Raw genomic sequence first — 22,697 nt, forward strand, 5'->3', positions numbered from 1 at the left:
TTGCCTCTCCATTTTAGTATACTTTTTCTTTGACATAATTTCCATTTCTTCGAAAAACTTTAACACTTTGAGTTTCATTCACGTAGCATCTTAAGGACATTCATTGGACGAACTTTCATTAAATTCTGTTATCAAGCCCTTTCAAGGCAGCCGAGCTGATCTCACTAAGGCTTAGTACACCCGAGATCCAGTGTTCGAGTCTTGTCACAAAAATGGGAAATAACCCAACAACCCGAATAAGGGTTGGGGCCGGAAGTGGGGCTAGATCCTTTTGTTTGTCAAAAAAAAAAATGCATGCTTATGATTTATTTTCAAATATTTAAGGGTACGTTTGGTTTTCCATGGAATTGGAGTGTAGAATTGGAATTGGAGCCCCAATTTCAATTCTTGTGTTTGGGTACTATCTTTCCAGTAGAATTAGAATCGAATTGCAATTCCAAATCCATCGAATTCCATGGTTTCAATTCTTTGGCTGGACCAAAGAATTCCAATTCCAATTCCACGACCGAACTCCTCAATCGGGTCAACACGCGGGTCTTGTACGGGTAAAATCTCAAAAATGGGTCAACTATAAAATTGATGGAAAAAACTCAAACCTCGCTCTTCTCTTTCCATTATCAATTGCCATATCTAATGCTCTGTTGGAGCATTCCTGCCGCCGCCTCCTCCACTTGTGCTGCCTTCACCCATCACTTTTGCTGCCACCTCCACCCCTCCATGCTCCACTCGCTGCCCATTGCATAACTCAGGTTGAAATTGTGGGGTTTTAATTAGTTTCTGTCAGTCTCCTCCTTCCCTTCCAGTGAAGCTACATTAGAAGAAGTCGTCTTCGGCCCCTCCAAACTTCATTCGCTTGCTTTGTAGTTCCAGATCTTCATCAAGTCAAGAAACCCCAGTTGCAAACAATAAATACCGCACTTGTACGGTTTACTCCAGGATTGACCGATACTTTAACCAATACGGCATGCCTGTGCAATTTACTCCCTACTATTCCAGATTTTTCAGATAGAATTAGAGTTTATAAAGGTAACTTAATAATTTTTTTTTCTATTAACATTGTTTTTTTAAGGTATTTTTCTTGATAATTTGTGGTAGTGATTGATTCTATGCGGTTATTATTATTATTATTTTAAGCTTATAATTTACGATGTTATGAGAACAAAAGAACAAGTTGGTCTTTGGTTTCCATTTTCTTGTTTGTTTGAGTTTTAGTTAATTAGTCAAAGTTTGACTTGGAACCCATTCAGGATAATGCCTGAGGATTTGAGAGTACTTATTAGGAACTTGGACATTTTTTATTGATCCTGACGCTTTTGGAAAAATCAACTTTGATTAGAAGTAAACTAATAATACTACTGCTACCACCATTATATTCATCTCTTAATTTTCTATCTCTTGCTTTTAGCTTGATTCGCAATATTAACTAGTAGTACTTCTTAATTATCCTATCATTTTTTAGGGATGAAATAGCACAGATAGCTCATTTAATATATTCTGTATTGCATTTTCTGCAAATTAATTTCTGGTATGTTGGAGAACTCTACTTCTCCTTTCTAATTTCTTAGACTGACTTGCACCAGGAAAATAATTCTGTTCACTGTTTAAAAGTAACTCGTTATATTGTATGACATATGAAAGTAGGCTACGTGTTTGATTTCCTCTTCTGATTTCAATACGGCAACATCAGAAACTTACATGAGCAGAAACCCCCGAGTTTTGCATTATCAAATTTTCAGTTATATGCATCTTCATCAGTCAAAGTTTTATGTATTTTTACACTTCTCCACTAAGTTTTGTCTGTGACCTGTGTAGCACTTGGAACTCTGTGCAGAAAGTGCAGAAAGCATTATTGCAGTCGGATGTCCATGCAAAATCTGATAAAAGTCCTGTAACAGTAGCTGTGTAGCACTTGGTGTATGATAAAATTAGCGACGAGGTATGTTATAAACGGTAATGACTTTTACTAATAATCCCACGATTGAATTTATTACAGGGTAGTGGAGAGAGGTTTTCTCCAATTAAATGAAGCAGAGCCTGGTCTACTTGAACAAGAACTTAAACTAACTGCTTCTAGAGTAACATCTGTAAGTAAGCCTTGGATATAACTGCAATTTCCCATGATTAAGCCTATTAATTCTACTTCCTTATTTTGTTAACTTTTCACACCAGGTGCAGTGTCTTGTTCTTTAAAGGAGGTGAGATTATTGTATACTTGTTGTAGCAAATTAGTGACCCCGTCAAATTTCTTGGAAGGCGCTGAATATTAGATGAGAATGATATTAAGAAGCAAGAGGAAAAGCTAGAGGCAGGTGCTTCATTTCTTGTGAAAATGGTACATTTGCTCTACAGCTAAAGCAAAATGGTCATTGTGTCCTTATTCAAGTATTATTTGTCAAAGGAAAATGGTCTTAATTTAGCATTGAGCTTATGCAGTTTTACAGTCACCCTTACCTGGCATGGAAACATTGTGAACTGATGGCCTGCGTAGGTCTGCAAGGAGGAGGAAAGTGGTGGTGCCTTGGTGTTTCAATGTTGAAGTTGATGGCTTGGTTCGTTTGTTTTGTGTTTTTGAAATCCACAATTGGTTGAATTCTTGTCTTACCTTTGAAGCTAGAAAGGACTATTACAATTCAAAAGGGCTACCTTTCTCTTTGGCTTGTTTTAGGCTTTTAGCAAGAATACATTTTTCTATTTCTTTTAGCGAGAATACATTTATTAAACTTTTAGTGAGAATGCATTCTTCTAAAGAATCGTGAATTTGTGTTGCAATATTTTCTATTTATGTTGTCATTGTTGGTTGTGGTTTTGCCTGAATGTCTCAGCTGGTTGTTGCTCTTGGGGCTTATCAAGGTTTTGGCTGGTATTTTGCAAAAAAGGAAGTAATTTGCTTTTTTCATTATAGTAGTCATGGATTATATCAATATTTGGCTGTATCAATGTTTGCTTTTTTCAGATGCCAAGAGACTACTAATGGCTAGGACTGATGTTGCTTCCAGAGGCCAAAAGTTTCGATTGCTAACAAACCATTTCAATGTTAAAGTAGCCAGAAATGAGGGCTACTTTTCCACTACAGTGTATATAACCTCTATAACTATGATGGTTGTTTAAGCAAGCAATTTAGCACAAGTATTTGTTCTTGATATGCAGGTGTCGACTTATATTATCATTGTTGCAATATTTTTCTATTTATATTGTGTTGGTTATAATTTGCCTGAATTCTTAGCTATTTGGGGTTTTGGCTGATATTTTGCCAAAAAAGAAGTAATTTGCATTTTTCATTAAAGCTTGAGTAACAATTAGCTAAATGCAAGAAAAAGTAAATTATTAAAGGTACAAATTGGTTTTTTCCTTTAAATTTTTAGTAAAAATTAGCTAAATGTAAGAAAAAAATTATTATATAAAAAAAAGAAAAAAACAAAAATTATGTAAGCAAATGTTTCATGAAAACAATTCTAATTCCTAATGAATTCTTCTCTCATCCAAACAAAGAATTTGGAATTCCAAATAAATTTCGTATCAATTCTATGCATTTTCCAAACGAAAGAATTGCAAGGATTTGGATTTCCAATTCATAGAATTCAAATTCTATAGAATTTTAATTCTAATTCAATTCCAATTCTGTAGAACCAAACGTACCCTAAATTTTTATGATCCTACACTAAAATAGTGAAGAATTTTTTTTCCTTCTTTCCAAAAAGAGAAGTATTAAGACATCTAAGCAGAATGGTGCCAAGATTTACTCCTCTAAATCTTAAAAAGAGAGGAGCAACCCTATATATATATAATGTATCTCATGTTTCAGTTTTCATATAACACAATTTCTTTTATCCTTCTAGAAAACACAATAGAAATCCACGACATGCCTATGCAACCTATAATTTGGAAAAAAAAAATGATTGGAGAAAAGGCAAGGCCGTGGGAAGTGGCATGAAGATCAGATAACGCAAGATTATGAAACATATGTACACTTAGTAATATAACTACAAAATTAATTATAATCTTATAGAAAAAGCAGTCAACAGAAAAAAAAAAAAAATCTTTCCCAATAATAAGAAGTTTAAAAAGAATAATTTATTTTTGAATCATAACCAAACCGAGTGAATTTGACGTAACGATTTCAGGCTGAGAATTCTTTACCATGACCACTGCCACAAAATTCAACTCGCAAAAAGAAAAAGAAAACAGAAAGAAATCATGCTAAAAGTGAATTGTAGAAACTCAAAAGACTCCTCTTCAAAAGGACGGGTGTCATTTGCAGCTGGCGCTGACTGAAAATTTTCACCCGCTGCTCACTGAAAGTGAATACTACTGCTACTGCAAGTACAAAATTCAATTTCAGCAGGTTTCTGTTCACGAACAGCGTCGTAGTTCCTCCGGCCGACACACCCCGTTGCAAACCTTTACTGCAATCTTGTCCCGGTAATAATTCCGTAAACCCTGCACTCCCTTAAATCCCACCTCAAAAGTATCATACACACACTAGTATTCGATTATTGATTGGAATGAATGTAGGAAGAATAAAGAAAGCGTCGGTATTAGTTTGTGATATTAGTCTTTCTAGAGTAATTTTGTGAATTATCGGTGACAAAGAAAAAAGCAGCTGCTAAATAACAGAAATTTAGTTTGATTTCAGGTGCATATACGACAATCGTACTCACAATAATGGGCGGAAATCATTTTTGGCAAAGACATTTATCCAGGCTCTCAAATTTTTAGATCCTCTTGAATCCAGCCCGAACTTTGTTTAAAGCTGGAGAAATATGGTACCTTTTGTTAAAGTGTCAGAGAAATCTTGAAATGGGATCTCGTCATTCGTGCTCTAGTCAATGATTCGATGGGAAAAGCTTTGCCTTTTGTGCTGAAAAGAGGAAATGTGGGGAGAAATGTCGATTACGACACTAGTGAGTGGAAATTTGGAGTCTTTAAGGAGATTGAGGACGTCAATGAGGAAAGACTGAAAGCAGTCTTTGATGTTTATTTGCATTTTGGTGGCTATGTTCCCCGTGTTTTTGGAATCCAAGGAAATGGTGCGCGTTTAGCTGTGGTGGGACGCGGTAGGGATATCGCTAATGCAAAGTATTCGGATTGGGTGAGGTAATTATGTTTGAATTGATTCTTTCTGATTGTCCATTATTGCATTTGGATCACATTAGTATGGCAAAATGCATGTAAGCTAATGTTTTAGTGCATGAGGGGTTCTTTTTGTACTTTGTTATAGCTAGGCTTAGGAAGGATTTGGAGAAGCTGAGGCCACCTTCAACTACTGAGCTTCTATTGTCAAACAATGGTGATCACATCTTAGAAGGATGCCTAACGAATTTCTTTGTTGTTTGTGGCAAGGTGTGTAGTTGAAATTTTGAAGTTTCAAGTTGGTTGCATGGATCAACTTTTTTGTAAATTTTACTGATGTTAGTGTAACTTTTGTTCATTTTAGACTATGAAATTTGTTTCAAAAGTAAGCACACAAGCATGAGAGGCCACATTTAGACTAGTTGTAGAATGTGCTGATATTGTTTAATCAAGTTATATGTAGTTACGCTTTTGTAGTTCACTCTGTAGACCTATTTGATGAGTATTGTCGCATGATTTCCATTCAAGTCTTTACTATCTGTATGAACCACCAGTGCAGTTTTTACATATTCTAAATTTTCATTCTTGCCTGAATTTTTTGAGTTAGGCCAACGTTTGGTTGCTCGAATTTGGAAACAATAGCGTAATAAGAAATATCTTGGATAAGATAATGGAAGGGAAGTTTAGGTGCAGAACCCTTTCATCCATATTGTCCCTTTTTATTGGCTTAACTATGTGTTTATGTTAATTTGACAATTTACAACTATTCACAAATTCTCTTTGTTTTTTACCCCCTTCTCTTTTAAGTCATCGAAGATTCATCCAATAGAACCTGTTACATTATGAAAGGGTTCCTAAAGTCCTATTCTAGAAAACTGTTATGACAACATAAAGGTAGAACCTATAGCTCTTTGCTTGGTGGAATTGGACATACTGAACCAAAAAGTGTATTTTGTACCATTCAGAGGTTATGCCTTTCTACCAGCCTGGGACTTGCATGATACATTTACCATCTCAAAAAAAGGGAACTGCAGGAACTAGCATCTTATATCCCTTCAAGAAAGTCCAATGTAAATGCACTAATTAACTCTAATTTGGTACTTTCTATATGAACAATGCTTTGTGGAAGAATCTTTGCTGCAGTCAGCACAGACTTGCAAAAGTCAGTTTCAACTAGCTGTTTGTTTTCTTACTATCGGAAAGTCTTGTGCTGGCATATGATATTTCAACTTAGTCCACTAGTGAAACCTGTCTGCAGGATGAATGTGGAGAGATTTATGAGCAGAATGATTTCGACTATGAAAGATCTGTCGAAGTACAGACAGCTGCTGTTAGTGAAGGTGTGCTTCCTGGAGTTATACGCCAAGTAATAATTGAGTATGTTCTTTCTCAAAGATTTATAAGTGCTTATGCAGAAAATAAGTCATCTATGGATCATTTCAAATGTCAGCTGTAGACATTATTTCTGTCTTTTTAAGGATGCTTTTACTTTACCAATATGGTGCTGCATGCCACTAGGGAACATTATTTCCAACTACAAAATTGCTTACCAATTAACCATTATGCATGTTTGTGGAGATTTTGAATCTGGGATACATAATGCACATACAAAATGTGGACTTGTTTGTGCAGAAAAGTTGACCTGGTCATGCATAATCATAAGTTAATGGTAACAATCTGTGGTCAAACACTTTTTTAAGATTTTTAGCGGTCCAAACTAAATCTTTTTTGTCTTCGAGGTCCCAGAATCTTCAGATTCTTGGAACATAAGAACCAAAACTGTTTAGCCATTCTTCTCTACCATGGGTCTTGTAGGCTTGAGTTTGTGCAGCATATATGTCTTGTGAGTTTACTTTCTGCAGGATATGCTTGAGGAATGGGATCCCGTTTAGAGAAGTTGCGCCATCATGGTCACAGCATAACATGTGGAGAGAAGCATTCATTACAAGTGAGTCTGCCTGATATTATGATTTTATTTTAGAGTTAACAGGTTGGATCCTATTATACAGCCTGCAGTTATGAGTAGAAGTGGCAAAATGGATTCATATCCACCAATCCATCCATATAAACCAACCTTAAATGGTTTTGGATGATCCATATAAATTCAATGGTTTTAAATGGATAACCATTTAAATCCAATTATGTTGGTGGATTTAAATGGATTATCCATCTTATCCATATACATCCATTTAACTTAAAAAATAGAAAACACATTTATAAAAATGTGAGATAAAATATTGTGGGACCATCTATTCTTTTTTTCATAACTTCCTCATATGTCAAATTAATTTTGTGAGACCACCTATTCTTTCCTTCATAACTTCCTCACATGCCAAGTTGCCAATAACATTAATTGCATTTTATTTGCTTCTAGTTCCTAGACTTCTTCCATCCTTTTCAAAATTATATTTTAGTCTCTACTCTTTTTTTTTTTTTAATTAAACTCTCATGTAGTAATGATTGCAAACATTTATATTCTTAAGTAAAGAAAAAGCGAGAATGCATCATGCAGTGTCAAAATAATTTTTATTTTTTTAATTCTTTTATTTATAAAAAGAATTTTTCTAACGAGTGTCCCCGCAACATTGGTTAAGATATGTAAATGACACCTTTTTTTTTTTCCAAATCCTCATACTTGCAATCCCTCTCCCCTTATCACCCAACCCAACTATCCAAAAAAAAAGACACCTAATTTACTAAGTAATATAAGGTAGCTTGTATATCAATGGTATAATAAGGAGTTTCATACATTTTTAGGTACTGCGTGCACATGTGACGAAAATATTTTACTTGTCAAATAACATAAGATTTCTTATTAGAACTCCACTTTTATTCAAGACATCACTCTTGAACAAGAGTGCAAAAAATTGGAAACGTAAACTTCTTTTCACTGTAAAGCCGTATTCAATTCATTCAAAAGTTATAAAAATGTAGCCAGTTCTTAATTGTTCATTACTTTACAAAATGATACTTAAAGTAATGACGAAAGGTTAAATTGACCACAGCAGTTAAATTTTCTTGGAACTAAACTAATTTTATGAAGAACTGAAATAGAGTAGATGTACAACCATTTGTTATTACCAAAAGGTTTTAAGTGATTTAAGGATAGAATTTTGGGGATCTGTATTTTTTGGAAAAAAACATTTGGATCTTAAATTTAGGATTTGGGAGAGTAAATGGATAAATGGATGGATCATGGTTTACACTATCCATTTAAATGACATCCATTTAGATCCATTTATTAAATGGTTTTAATTGGATTGGATCAATTTGATCCACTATCCATTTAACTAAAACCATTTATTAACCATATATCCATTTTGCCACTTCTAGTTATGAGCTTGCAGCTAGCAAAATTTCTAGTTGCTTGTGTTGGGTATTTTGCTTTGGTGATGGACTCTGATTCCTATATTCAACTCCCTATGCCTTGAACTATCCACAAACTTAGCATGAGAACTGTGGAGCTGCTTTTATTCAAGAATGTCTTATATCTTGTACTTGTACTTGTTTGTTTCTTTTTCCCTCTTTTATCTTCTTTGCATGTGCTTGGGGAATGGAGAAATTTGTTCTGTGAAAATCTCATGATAAGACTAACTCTTTCTGATGTCACTCTTATCTTCCACGATTAGCTGCTCTTTGCTCACATGATTAACTTGCCAAACAGTTGAAACTATATTATGGTAATGGCATTACTGCAAAGAAATTATTAGCTTCTAACCTTTTGCCATCTTATGAGCCGATATAGGATGCAATCTATTAGTGAATTAATTTACTTACATGACAAATGGTAAATTTTGTTGATCATGTTTTGCAAATAGGGTATTAACTTGAGTAGTATTGCAGATAGCTTGAGAATTATAGAACATGTAGAGACAATTCTAGTCCCAAGTTCATGGAAATCCATGGAATCAAAAACTTCAACGGAAATAAGATGGGAGGAGAAACAATTTGAGGTGTGTGAACTTTTGTTTATACTGAAGAGTAGGAAATTAAATTTCTGTAAGAACTGATTATCTGTCTGATATTTTTTGGAATGTCAGGTCACTCCCGGGAGGGTAACATCAATAATACAGGTAACTTTTGCTTTCCAAATGCTCTAGTATAATTAAGTAAAGGAATAGCCTGATGCATAATTGATGTAAAATGTTAGATCAAAATGGAATGCTTTTGAAAAATTATGCCAGTGGAGTTATGGAGCAAAAAAAATATTTTTTGCAACTATGCCAATGCAATGATAAAGTTGCATCAATACTTATGAACACTGATGGAGGATACTCTTTTTAAGACGTAGTGAACTCATTACAAATTGTAGATGCATGCTAAAAATAGGTTCCTTTAATTACGTTCTATCGCAGGCTGCTGCAAACAATTATTTAGGGACTCCAATGCTTCATTCAAGACTTTACCACTGTGTGGAGATGCTATTCTTTTGTTAATAAGTTCTAGTGGTAATAGTTGTTTGAACTTACAAAAGACAAATAACATTAGCACATCAGGAAATTGTCAAGTAACCTAAAACTAGAACCCTGTAGAACCACTACAACTTTCCTGGATTAGGTAGTCACATTTACTGTTTGTTGACTTTGAACAGAAGGAGGTAATGGAAATAGCAGGATTTGAAGCATACCCAGTTGCTTTATGCAAAGACTGATACTCTTGCATGGTCGAGGGAACAACGATGAGGCAACATATTAAAAGCTAAGAACACGTTTATAATGGGTTATCAAAAGGCTGCATACATCTGTAAGCTGTGAGAGGGAAATGGAGTATCAGAATTACCATATATGATGGTGGCCACTATGAGATTCAATGCTTGACAAATCTGATGAATACTGTGGTGTTATGATCTTCTCGACAGACATGTACGACTCAGATGCCATTTATGGATATTATACCATCTTATGATTTTATGCAATACTGATGAATAGGGTGGTCTCATGATCTTAGTACATGTCTGGCTTTCTCCCTGTTTGTCATTTTAGGGAGAGATTAGATAGATGTACGAAGCAAATGTCTCAAAATTTTAAGACTCTGTGTATTGTGCCATCTGAAAACGCAAACCGAACTAAGACAATGGCCTCAATATCTCAAGAAAATAGTATGAATTCAACTTCTATGCATTCTTTTTCTCTTTGTAGCTACAATGCATTACAAAAATACTAAAAATGGCATTTTCTTTGAAAATTTAAGTTTCATTCTGGCTCTAGGAGTGCAGTGTTGGTGTGAACCATCCTATGTTGCATTTTGTAGGATGCTCCATGGACCAGATTCCGGTTGACATATCGACTTTCCCAGTAACACGAATTGTTCTGCTCTGCTACAAAATAGATTCGGTTTCCATTCCATATTTCTGATTGCGAGATAGTGAGCCATTGGTGGCTATGGACAATGCTTGGTCCTCCCCCAAACTAGTTGAACTCTTTCAATCCTTATACGACTTTAAGTTGATAGCTTCAACCGTGAAGTCACTTGTTTGAAGATACATCAGATCTGCAGCAGCATTTTCCTAGTACATTCCAGAATAGACATCAAGAAGTCTTTTATGAGCAATAATTCACCATTACCAGATTCTGCTAAATGTGCAACTGCCCACATACTTTATGCAACTGAAAAGTTGTGAAAAGGCTCAACCTCCAGTTGGTCTGAATAAACCGTGTAATCTGCAACAATGAAGCGTGACTGCACCTCATACCTCCCAATCAGTTAGACCACCGGTGTTAAGGGGCTCCTCTATATGTGCATCATTCTCCTCCTTTACACCTTCTACTTTAAAATGTCCCCTACAAATCAAACCAAATACATTCCTTTATAATATAGGATATCAGTATAGTAACCAGGTATACTGCTGATATATTTGGCCTGATATATGCTCCAACTAGCGTCTTAAGAGGAGATGAAATTGCGACACATATTATAAGGTCATGACACATGTCGACTTGAATGACATGTGTTATCATAGGATCATGACACGTATCAGTTTACATGACATATGTCAAGTGTTGCTACATGAATGTATCAAGTTATGCAACATGCGTCTGACACGTGTCGCTACTAGAAGGGAGGTGGCGAAATTATTTGTTATTTGTACATTGGTCCTTTATGCTTGAATAAATTGTGTTCAAGCCATAGGTAATTCAAATTACTAGCATTCAGGACTTATTTACATGTAATATTTAAGATATTACATGTAAATAAGGAAGTACCGCCATTTGGATTCAATAAAAATAGTTTCAAGACCAAATTTTTAATGAATAAAATATCAACTTTCCCTCCAAAAAAACAAATTTTGAGTTTTCATCTCGGGATTTAATTTTAGGAGTCTTAGTTATTTTAGAAAAATAGGCGGTTAGCCTAATTTAATCACAGGAAATAATTAGTAGTTTTTTATTATAATTTTCTAAGTATTTTAAACACCTAACTTTTGATGATATGCAGTCACTACAAATTGGTCAAATGTGGGCGCGCATGAACCTAAACCCTATTGTGTAACTATAGTTATTCTAGTGATACGAATTCCATTTATTAAGTGATTTGTTATGTCAAGAAATCTTCTTTTATGATCCAATCGTTGGTCTGACATCAAATTTACTTTTCAGATAATCATAATTTGCTAATAGTATATTTAGAAGTTTAGGATGTCACGAACTCTTCTTGGGTGGTAAAACTATGGAGTCTAAGTGTGAGGTGTTGGCAATACGTTAATGGGATCGGCACTTTTAATGACATCCATCACCAGTCCACTGCCGCTCTACTTCTAATTTTGTAAAGGAGTCGTAACCAAAAATCACCATTGTACTTCTAGCATGTAATTGCTATACAATTATCTTATCAAGAGAACTGCAAAACCCTAAAGACCCTAGTACTCAATTTAAGTGTCACGTTTACATGGATTGTTCCAAATTCGAAGAATGTGGTAATAAACCAGTTTGATACAAGTTTATACATCAAATTTAAAGGCCCGCGAAGATTGTTATATGAAACAAAATATTAAAAAAGGCAAATATATCCGAATACGGGCCTAGACAGTTGTCAGTAATAACTATTCAGAACAATGTAACATTTTTTGAACAAGATGTAAGTGAATTACTTGTAAAAGTTAACAACAGAAACGCAACTATTACATATGAGATCCACATGAACAGTAACAAAATATCACACCTCTGTTGTAAGGATGTACACGAAATTAACATAAAATTACAAAACATTCAAAAAATATTACACTGTTCAGGGACAGTTGATCTGCCCTACGTCCAGAAAACATGCATATACAACCACCGCTGCCCTACGTCCAAAAGATCCATGCATATACAATGTTGATCGATCACACAAATTTATGGTCACCACCGTACTGAAAAACATGCAGTTAATGTCAATATACTACTCGTACCAGTTTTACTTTTAGTGCAATTTTTCATTGGTTAATCTGGAGTTGTTTCTAAAACATTTTAGCATTTCTGTATTGTTCCTTTTGCATATTTTCTTGTGGAAACCATTACTGAAACTGATTTCTTCATACTTGAGGCCACTAAAACTGGCTTTTCTACATCGCAGTTTCTTTATAGTTTCTACTTTCTGCTACAGGGCTAATGCTGGTGAAACTGGCCATATCACCATCATCATTACCAACTATCCCCAATTTAGGCAAGGCATCATTTTTCATTATCTAGTAGTGAATGTGCTGTGAACCACTTAAATCTTTTGGTTAAATAATTTCCATTAAAAGATCTACTTGCTATCAAGATTCTATTAAAAGATTGAGAGGTAAATAGCTCCTTTTCTACACAAACTGCTTTTTATGTTTTCCAATTGAAGTGGTAAAACCCACATATAATAGATACCATAAATAGTTTTTTTTTTTTTTTTTTGTGAGTGAATGTGTATAGAGTTATTGTTGTATCAGATAGTATGAATGTATCTTTTCAATTGTGTATGAGCTAGAGAGTCAATTCAAACAACAATTATAATCGTCTTTTTTTTTTCATGATTCCTGCTTAATTAAGTTCAAATATCATTACTATTTACCAAGTAACAAAAATATAATGCAAGAAATTCATCCAAATTCGATACTACTTCATTTCCATCCATGAATATATTTATGTCCAACATTAATTTACTTCCACGAATATATATTACTTCATTTCCTTTTTCTTTTTAAGGGTGATGAAGAACAATAATGTATATCCCACTTCAAAGTGAAATATTTCAAAGCAAAATTAACTTCTAACATCCTTATCCGCCTAATAAATTCAGGTCAAAGCTTGTTTTCCCCAATTTAATTTTTTCCATCCATGATCAGAAAAAAAGGCACAAAGAGGAATAAATTCCCTACTTGCATTTTACTACTACTATAAATACGACCCCCATTTGTAGTACATTTCTTTTTTTTTTTTTTTTAACACACCATCTCGAAATCAGAAGCAGCTTAGGCAGGCTCCTGTTTCAGCTCTCCCCTCTTCTCCATCGTCCGATTACCCCTTCCCTTCCTCTCACCAAAATCAACTCTAAACCATCATCTCCATCAACCAATCCCCATCTCTCGCGCCAAATACGAACTTCTCCCAAACCCCCGCCACCCCATCGACCTCTCTTTCAACCCCCTGGTAAGTGATTCTTCACACAGTCGCCGTTCTCAATCTTCACACACAATACACACAGTCAACGTGGACGATCATCAAAGGGATTAGGTTCTTTATCTTTTTCCTGTTCATTTTGATGTATGATGAATAAGGCGAAGACTTGAATGATCTGGCATTTTGTCGTTTTGTGTGAATGTGTGAAATTTTTGGGGTGAATTTTTTTTTGGTTTTAGGGCAAGGGCTAGGGTTTTAGTGGAGATGGCTGAAGCTCCTCCTGTGAGTCCTGGTGGTGGCGGCGTTGAGAGCGGGGGCGAGCAGAGCCCTCAGTCGAACGTTCGGGAGCAGGACCGTTTTCTCCCGATTGCCAACATTGGACGCATAATGAAGAAGGCCTTGCCTGCTAACGGCAAGATTGCAAAGGATGCTAAGGATACTGTTCAGGAATGCGTGTCCGAATTCATCAGCTTCATCACAAGCGAGTATGATTTTTCATTTTGTTTGTTAAAATTTGTAGTAGATATGTGACATTTACTGCTGTTATCACTATGTCTGCATGATTGTGATTATTAAGTTGATTAATGAAGAATGTTTATTACAGTAGTATTGTAGAACTTCTCTAATTTGAGAAATTTTTTAGGATGTTAATTCAGAAACTAGAAAATTTTGAATCTTTGCCATTTTTGTTGTCTGTTACTGGTTTTTGGCTTATGGAATCTAATTTTGGCTGAGCGGAAACAATTCAAAAGAACTCAAGAATCAAGATATGGTGTGTGATTAATTAAGACTGCATACGCATATAAGATTTCCCCTTTGAACTCAGTTACTTTTGTAGGAAAACCTTTTCATGCACAAAGTTGTAATATTTTGTTCTGCAAATTTAACTTGAGCCACTGAAGTTTGTGAGGGTTTGACGTTTGTTTGTTGTTTTTAGATTTTAGGTAGAAACATGTAGTATAACAGGGTCCTGATTACATTTCTTTCTGAAGATGTAGAAATTTGACAACCCAAGTTCACCTGAATGAACAAATGTGTTTGTATACTGATGCAGTAACTACTTGAAATTATATACCTGTTAGAATTAGATCTCACAGTTTGCTATTGATGTAATTTTATGAGCTTCACTTTGGCATGCTATTGCTTCTTTTTAATGAACAATAAAAAATGCTTTGGTGGTGTCTGAAAAGTCATTTTGATATAGGTTTGGTTTGCTTGTTTTGTTTCTTTCTCATACCTTCTGTTGCGCAGAGCAAGTGACAAGTGTCAGAAAGAGAAAAGGAAAACCATAAATGGTGATGATCTGCTTTGGGCAATGGCAACTTTAGGGTTTGAGGATTACATAGAACCACTGAAAGCATATCTGGCTCGATACAGGGAGGTATGCAATTCCTTTTATTTTTCTAGTTGTGATTGCTTTGTCTGGTTTCTTGTTTATCTCTTTAAGTTTTTGGAGCAACGAAAGACTTATGGCTCTTGACTTGTCTATGGTGTCATTAGCTGTATAAATGAAAATAAATGGCGAATATTTCACTTTATATATCTTGTTTAATGTACTTTTGCAGGATTTACTTTCTTTTGGTCTTAGAATTTGGTGTATTTTGTTTGTCACTGATGAGCAACTGACTTTGTTTAATTCAATGACTGGTTGTTTTGGGCTTGGCTGATACATGTACAACCATGGTGCTACAGTTAGAGGTACTTAACTAGCTGATAGCTTTTTCATTAATTGTTTTTCTTATTTCCCTTTTATTCAACAGTTAATGATGATAAAATACCTATTGCTAGGGTGACACCAGGGTACCTGCTAGGGGTGGAGATGGAGTTTCTAATACAGTTGGAACTCAGATGGGCTCTAATGCCGAGGTGAGCGATATGCGTGGATTATTTTCTACTGTAGTACTTTCAATAGGTCGAGCAATTTTATTATTATTTTCATTGTTGTTGATTTTGGCCTATCTGGGCTCATCATGCAGCTCTCTTACACACATGTGGGTTATGCAAATTCTCAAGTTTAAGATGTTGGTGAGTTTTCTCTTTTGCGAAGTGGTTGTTTTTCGTGTATTACATTTCTATATCTTTTACAAAGCTACAGATGACTGAAAATAGGATCTGCCTTCTTTTGAAGTCTGAAGGTTTAAATTGTATGCTGTTTGGTTTCATTCCGCCTTGTTTCTTTTACCAGTGTCAGTTTGGACCTTTGCCCTTGTGGATCAACTATTATGTGTTCAAATCCAAAGTTTTTTTTTTCCATGGATTCTGTCTTCAGTCTATTCAGCTTGTGTTGTTACATCTTTAATGCAAGATTTAATTAGATGTAAAGGCGTGCATTTGGAAGGTATAGCTAATTTGGTTGAGACAAGTTAGATTCACCTTCTTATTTAGCAATAGTGGATTACCGAGGAAAAGTGTAAATGTTTATCTTGAACGAGTGGACAAATTAATTAGCTTCCGTGGTTTTTCGTCTCAGATAAGGTCAGTGTTGAAACAAAGAGTAATTGTTTATGCTTTTTAGGTGGCTTCTTGATTCAAAAAAGTATTTAGTTTCTCTATTTTGCTAGTCACTTCTTGAAAGTTTCTCTATCCTAGTATTTCTGCATTTTTCATTTCACTGACTAGGCTTCTCCAAGCAGCATTTGATGCTCTTTAGAAAACCATCTACATCCCACATGCCCTGGCTGCTTGCTATGTACTTGTGGTATTTTCTAGTTGTGCTTTATGGCTTCATTTGATGTGCCCACAGTCTGATGGTCCCATTCTGTATGAGATATATAGATTCTATTCAGCAATATCAAACATGTAACTAGCAAAATCTCAACGTTTAGTGCATTGTAACCACAATGCCCTACTTTTCTATCCTATAATCTTTCATCGCTTCCAATGTTGTTGTTCCTTTCTAACCCACCTCAAGAAATGGTTTGAATCCAATTAACCAGTCCAATGTTGGTTGTCCCTTCAGTTGGCAATGAGTGTGTGCAGTTTTTGGTTTCTTGGAGATGGTTGTTACCAAGTCCAATAAGGAAGAAAAGGTGTTGGATATACCAGCTGTCATAATGCTTGACATACTTAACTGTGGTTGAAGAACTTAGGAATCCCTGTGATGCAATGCTCCATGAGTGTCATAGACTTCCATGCCCTAAACACTCAGACTCCCAAGCAACGGGAATAACAACACTCTACGGGTTAACAAATCTATTATCTGTTCTTTCCCATTTTATGGGGTATAACAACACTCTACAGGTTAACAAATCTATTATCTGTTCTTTCCCATTTTATGGGGTATAACAACACTCTACAGGTTAACAAATTACTTCCCCATCCAATGTATTGTCAAATTGCTCTTTAAAGGGGAAACAAATTTTTCTTTCTTTTAGTTATATATTTGCTCCAGATTTGAAAGAATAGAAAATAAAGATGTATATGCTGTTGATTAGCCTGTGGAGTTGTTAATTTTTTTCCCCTACTTCTGGAATTTTGTAGTCATCAGACCATCTTGTAAATGTCTTATGGATGATATACCTGTAGCAAGAGTCGTACTCCTCCTTCATTGATGCCAGTCACTGCACAATGGGATGGCACCTCGTGGAAACTGACTGTCTACTTGGCACCTTACGTGGCATCTGCTCTCAGAGGAGTATTTTGATTTTTTTTTTCCCTGCTATATTTAGTTTACCTGTGTAATCCTAAAGGGAGATATGTGGAATATCTTACAAAAAAAAATGGCTTTGGACAATATCTGAATAGGTTCTAGTTTGCCTTTGGACATTTTATTATAGTGAAGTTAATAGAAGGTTTGTGGTATTTTGGTAATTTTCATGGCAACTATAAATTCTTGTCAATTGCTTGCTGTCTTCTGTTTGCTCGGAATGCGTTTTAGTAACCGATTGAAAATCTTATTGTAGCCTCCTGAGGTACGGCCTTCTCATCGTCAGTTATCTGTTACTAGTCCAAGCTTTTTCTGAAAATTCTTCCCCAAAAAAAAAAATGCATTTCTACGTTTTACCTATAGGACTGTTTGGAATCCTTGCGTGAGGTAACAACCTGCATATAATTGATTGATTTGGTGAGTATTTGTTTCTAATTTTTTTTTATTGTAGAAGTAAAATTGTGGACATATTTCTTCAACCCTCTCTTTCTTTTTCTGCAATCTAGGTTCCGATTTATGATTTTGAAAATTTGGAGGTCATGAAAACCAATGTTTCCGTGTGAATTGGAAAGAGTCATTCTCCTTGTGGGTGACTTTCTCCATCCAATATTTGCTGGTTCGGCCATGATTGATGGTGTTAATTAAGTGTGTGTGTTGTGGCACTAAGATTTGTCCTTAGTTATTAGTCGTGGCACAGGAAGCAATAGCTGGGTTGCAATTTGAAAAAAAAAAAAAAGGGGGGGAAGCATTTGATTTTGATATGCTACCACTAAAAAATTTTGGGACCGTTGAAACCTAGTAAAGTTCATTAGTCAACTGCGCAAACACTGCCGTTGAATACAATTAGAATGAGGTTGCTAATATCAGAGTCCAAAAAATCTGTGTCATGATCCCTACATTACATGATTTGCCAGTTTTGTTCGGACAAAACTTAAAAAGGCTGGAGCAATCAAGACCATAAATTGATCCTCGAATGGCATTTCTCACTTCGCACCAAATCCAGAAGTGAGAGTATCCGAAGGCAAATTGTGCTGCAGGCAGGGCTGGGCTGAATTTTAGTTGCAGTGAACACATCGAATTTCCAGTTTTTAATTCTTCTGACTGAACCCTTTCAAGAAAGCTGTGCTGCCATGATGCTGTTAGCGGTAGTTTACTAATTTATCCTAGTAAAAGTCTCTAAGGCAACAAATCAACCAAATAAGCAAAGATATTATTATATCCCATCTGAGATCGACGGGCTAGGCAACCAATTAACAGGAAAAGCAATTGTATCCGATGCACTGTGGTCTTATTCACTGGAAGGACACTTCTTGTTTTGGTACGAATGCACGTGAGAAGTGAAGATGTCAATCAATTATCGAGAAAAGGTGGTGGCAATTACAGCATCGCATAGCATCACGTGCCCCCACGTGAATGGGCTGGTGGTTGGCGCCTCCTCCTCGGGACCGTCAGGTCCTGGGGTCGAACCTCCGCAGCAACATCAGTTTCGCCGTGCATTTAACGTGCTAGGTCTGATTGGGGCGTCGGGCCGGGCCGGAGTGGGATTAGTCGGGCCGCCTTTACGGAATTGACCCGGACACCCACTTCGTCGAAAAAAAAAAAAAATTACAGCATCGCATGGAGAATGTTATACAGGTGTCTCTCCCTCCTGTGTATTATTCCCTTCACATTCCAGAGCCAGCCAGCCAGCCAGCAGCGCCCACAAGACCACCACACAAAGCCCACGTCCTCACCGTCATTTCTTGCCTGCATATGAGCTTGCAAGCTCAATTTGTCAATCCCACACGCACACCCCTCGGCATCCCTACCCAATTCGCAACTCAATTTGTATGATATGTCCCCTTCTGTTTTGCCTTGATTGTTGCCTTAATTTGTAGTAGTATCTAATTTCTTTATGTTGTTTTGGGCACAATGGGATGACCTTTTGGATGGCCAACTCAGACCCATGAGGGATTCCAACTTTGCACCCCTTTCACTGTCCTCAGTACTCCTCATGGTCATCCATACTCTTTAGTCTTTACTGTCTTACAAACCTCTAATAATAATGATTTATCAAGTCTACTCTACACAAAACACTGTGGCACACACACATCCCTCCTGCTTAAAGAAAGGGTCAAATTGTTCCTTCGTTATGATGATGGTCAGTTGCGACTAACTGATTTTACCAAATTAGCCAACCCATTTTGGTATACAGCTGGCCACGTTGGTTTTAGAGTGGTAAGAGATAAGAACAGTCAAGCAGTGGAGAGTACACGCTTGATGGGATGGGAGATCGAGAGTTCAAACATAATATATGACTTATCATTTGGGTGATTTAAATTTATATGGATGCGTAGTGCATCTGTTTGATCCGATATTGATTCAGTCCCCGTCGATTATCTCATAGGTTCAATTGGACCCTTCTCCTTAAAATAGATTTAGGGCAGACAAATGATGATTAAAAAAAAAAAGCAGTGGGGAGTGAAGAGTGGGATCCAGAGCGATTTCTTTGAGTGATTTTTTTTGTTTGGCCTTTTTCAGCCTATAGTTTTTGGGGATACTGAAGCCGGACTGTCCTTACGTACCCTTATATTCCTTCAAATTCATCAAAACTACTCCATGGTATACAACTTCAGAAGGTAAGAAGAAGGGGAAAAAAAAGGGGAAACTACTCCGCAGTGCTAGTGTACTATATAGTTCAGAACTCATCAAATATTAAGGAAGAATAAAGAAAGATTAAAAGAACCTCTTTATCTTGTACGTTCACTTAAACTCCTTCATGTAAAATTCACCTACAAAAAAAGTGCTACTACACACTATTCTATTGTCATTGAAACTTCATCAAACCTTGTGAAGACTATCCCACATGCTTCTAGACTACAACGGCCACAACTTTATCATTCCTTTCTTTTCCCTCCTGTTCTAAACTCCCAATTTAGGCCTTGAAGTTTTCTTACCAGAAAACAGGCAAAGAAGAATTAAAAGCTTTTTCCATTTCTATTCTTGCTTCGAGTTGACCCCAAAAGAACATAGAAAAAAAATGTCCGTGTGATATTCGGACCTGTCTAAAGTACATCCATGCAGATGCAGGATGCAGCCTAAATCTGGCTGGGAAATCAGAACATATTCGTAGGGAAAAATATGCTTAGCTTTGAGTCTTTGACCATGGCTGGGCTAGCTAGCTAAAGCATAAAGAGTCCATCATATCTCCTGACGCCAATCACAACTGTTGCGAATCGCAGGACTGAAGGCCAGACAACGCGTCGTAGTCAAGGTGTACGTTAAATCCGTTACCGCAGGTTAATAGTACTAATTTTTTCTTGGTACGGCGTTTAGCTGTCTTCTTGACTCCGCCAGCAACCTAATACGTATAACGTGTGTTGTAGTCATCTAATTTCAGAAACTTCCTCTAATGTTTCTCATTATATCACTTAGCATCTTTTAGATTTTTTTTTAAAATCTCACCTACCTCCCTTGGATTATCATTTCTTATAACATTTTAATTCCTTTAGAGGAAATGCAAAAAAGATAAAACTTTTGTTCTAATATATACTACCCTTACGCTATATTACTCATGAAGTTTACAATGACAATAAAAAATAAAATAATGTTAAAAAGTAAAAATATGAAAATATGAGCAATTATAAATGCAATAATAAGTAATTTTATAGATGCACAATAACTATTACCTAATATAACACATAATGTTTAATAAAAAGAAAAAAGGGATATCTTAGATATATATTTGGTCATCAGATTATTTTTTGATTATTTTTTAATTCTAACTTATTTATAAAGTTATTTTTTTCTCTAAGTAGGATTTATATTACAAACCACACATATGAAGAGATTATTTTAGTTTTCAGTACAATTTAAACTACATCATGTGTTAAAACATATTTCCTTAAAAAATTTCTTGACTTCCTTATAACTGTCCTTGAAAAATTTTAAGGTGTTAATGGCTCATCAAAATCCTCCTAAATGGTCGATTTTGACTAAATTTAATTTACCCACATCCTTTACTGTCCCACCACAAATTTGATTAGAGAAAGATGAACTATTAGTAGATTTTTTAATCTATATTTTTAATTTAAAATTTTTATTTTGTTCTAGTCTTTTGGTTAAATAGTTACTAAGAGTAAAGATAATGTTATCAATTTGTTATCTTTGATAGGAATATTTAGTCTTTTCAAGCTGATGGGAGAGATAAGTGAGATTTTAAAATTTTCAGGAAAATTGAGTATTATTATGAGAAAGGAGGTTTCTAATATTATTCCCATCTACTTTGTACAATAATAATACTTACGTACGTCTTGTGGGCTTGCATAATATACTCCCCGAACCAAGAATTCCTATACCCTTTATCTTTATCATTTTGTTTCTTCTTTTGGGTGCATCTTCTTTGTTGGAATTTGCTGTCTTTGTTCTTCCAACTTTGGAATTTCCGGGAGTCCTTTAGAGGGCTCGGCCAGGACGGCAATGCATCAGATTTTGTTTTGAAGTTGTACTCTCAACAACATAACTGGTCAAAATTTGATCAAACTCGACCCATAATTGTTAACTAAATTTGATATTTTGAGCCATTTGAAAAAAATAAATTTGCTAGAACAAGCTAGTAACGAAATATTCAACTGTTTTAGAAGTGCCGGATCAATGATGTGCTCGCAAAACCTGGCCAGCAAATACATAATGTCACGTCTGAAATTGTTAAAGTGTTTCTCGTCTGTCCTACTCGAATATTTCTTTTCTTCAAGAGAGGGACGACTGTAGGGAATTAATTTACTTAAGAATTTCATATTTGGTTAGAATTTCCTTCTGACTCAATTTTTCTTCTTTGAAAATGGAATTGATTTGCTTGTGGCATAATTTTATAGCCCACTACTAGCAAAGCAGAAGAGGCCTCTGATAAATTTCGGATAGGACCCTTTGATCATGGTGCAAAAAGGTTCTTCTTGCCGTTTATCTTTCCCTCTCCTTTCTTTGTATCGAAGCCTGTTGTGTCACTGCATGTCTACCATGTTTAAACTCATTACTCATTCCCCCATCAGGATCCACACAGAGATATAGGGCAATACTATCTACACAACAATTAACTACTCATCTTTGCTTGCACAATATTTCTTAATATGAGCAGAAGGTTTCTTCTTTACTTTAACAAATTGTGCTAAAATTCTTTCTCTTTCTGTTCTTTTCTTTTGGTGAAGCATGTGACAGCACAGTATTCTGAGACGAATAATTAACTTTTTTTTTCGACAGTCGATAATAGTCTACTCTACATCTATTTCTATTCCTACTCTAACCTATTCTAAGAGGGCTCAACTGGATCAATGGAAGATCGACGAGAACTGAACCACTATCGAACCAAACAGATGCACCATACGTTCATCTGAAATTTTTTAGAGAGCCACATAACATGAAAACTGGTGGGAAGC

General features: G+C 35.6%; 1 protein-coding gene, 1 long non-coding RNA gene and 1 pseudogene across 5 annotated transcripts; all 3 read left to right on the top strand.

The window, feature by feature from the left end:
- Positions 1-491: 491 nt before the first annotated feature.
- Positions 492-2,657, top strand: LOC113782726. 3 transcript variants are annotated; one of them, XR_003469844.1, is made up of 3 exons: positions 492-1,026; positions 1,813-2,084; positions 2,170-2,657. It is a non-coding gene; the product is annotated as an uncharacterized LOC113782726 (long non-coding RNA). The 3 variants fall into 3 exon arrangements; XR_003469843.1 differs by having other exon boundaries at positions 493-1,026; positions 1,832-2,084; XR_003469845.1 differs by having other exon boundaries at positions 493-1,026; positions 1,832-1,936.
- A 2,214-nt stretch (positions 2,658-4,871) lies between these two features.
- Positions 4,872-10,207, top strand: LOC113783494 (annotated as a pseudogene).
- Positions 10,208-13,461: 3,254 nt separating this feature from the next.
- LOC113781922 (nuclear transcription factor Y subunit B-1-like) lies at positions 13,462-17,462 on the top strand. 2 transcript variants are annotated; one of them, XM_027327791.1, is made up of 7 exons: positions 13,462-13,670; positions 13,880-14,125; positions 14,892-15,021; positions 15,333-15,338; positions 15,429-15,506; positions 15,617-15,665; positions 17,121-17,462. In XM_027327791.1, exons 2-6 carry the CDS (start codon positions 13,905-13,907, stop codon positions 15,656-15,658), a joined length of 477 nt encoding a protein of 158 aa, XP_027183592.1. In that variant the 5' UTR covers positions 13,462-13,670; positions 13,880-13,904; the 3' UTR covers positions 15,659-15,665; positions 17,121-17,462. The 2 variants fall into 2 exon arrangements, with proteins under 2 accessions (XP_027183592.1, XP_027183593.1); XM_027327792.1 differs by having other exon boundaries at positions 17,166-17,462.
- Positions 17,463-22,697: the final 5,235 nt, after the last annotated feature.

This window comes from Coffea eugenioides, chromosome 9, assembly GCF_003713205.1.
Source record: "Coffea eugenioides isolate CCC68of chromosome 9, Ceug_1.0, whole genome shotgun sequence".
Taxonomy (NCBI): Eukaryota; Viridiplantae; Streptophyta; class Magnoliopsida; order Gentianales; family Rubiaceae; genus Coffea; species Coffea eugenioides.

Bases quoted from the DNA above. Each gene is read 5' to 3' on its own strand.
- LOC113781922 (XM_027327791.1), top strand. From the start codon at position 13,905: ATGGCTGAAGCTCCTCCTGTGAGTCCTGGTGGTGGCGGCGTTGAGAGC. The intron at 14,126-14,891 runs GTATGATTTTTC...TCTGTTGCGCAG, and splicing joins ATCAGCTTCATCACAAGCGA to AGCAAGTGACAAGTGTCAGA. The intron at 15,507-15,616 runs GTGAGCGATATG...CTCATCATGCAG, and splicing joins AGATGGGCTCTAATGCCGAG to CTCTCTTACACACATGTGGG.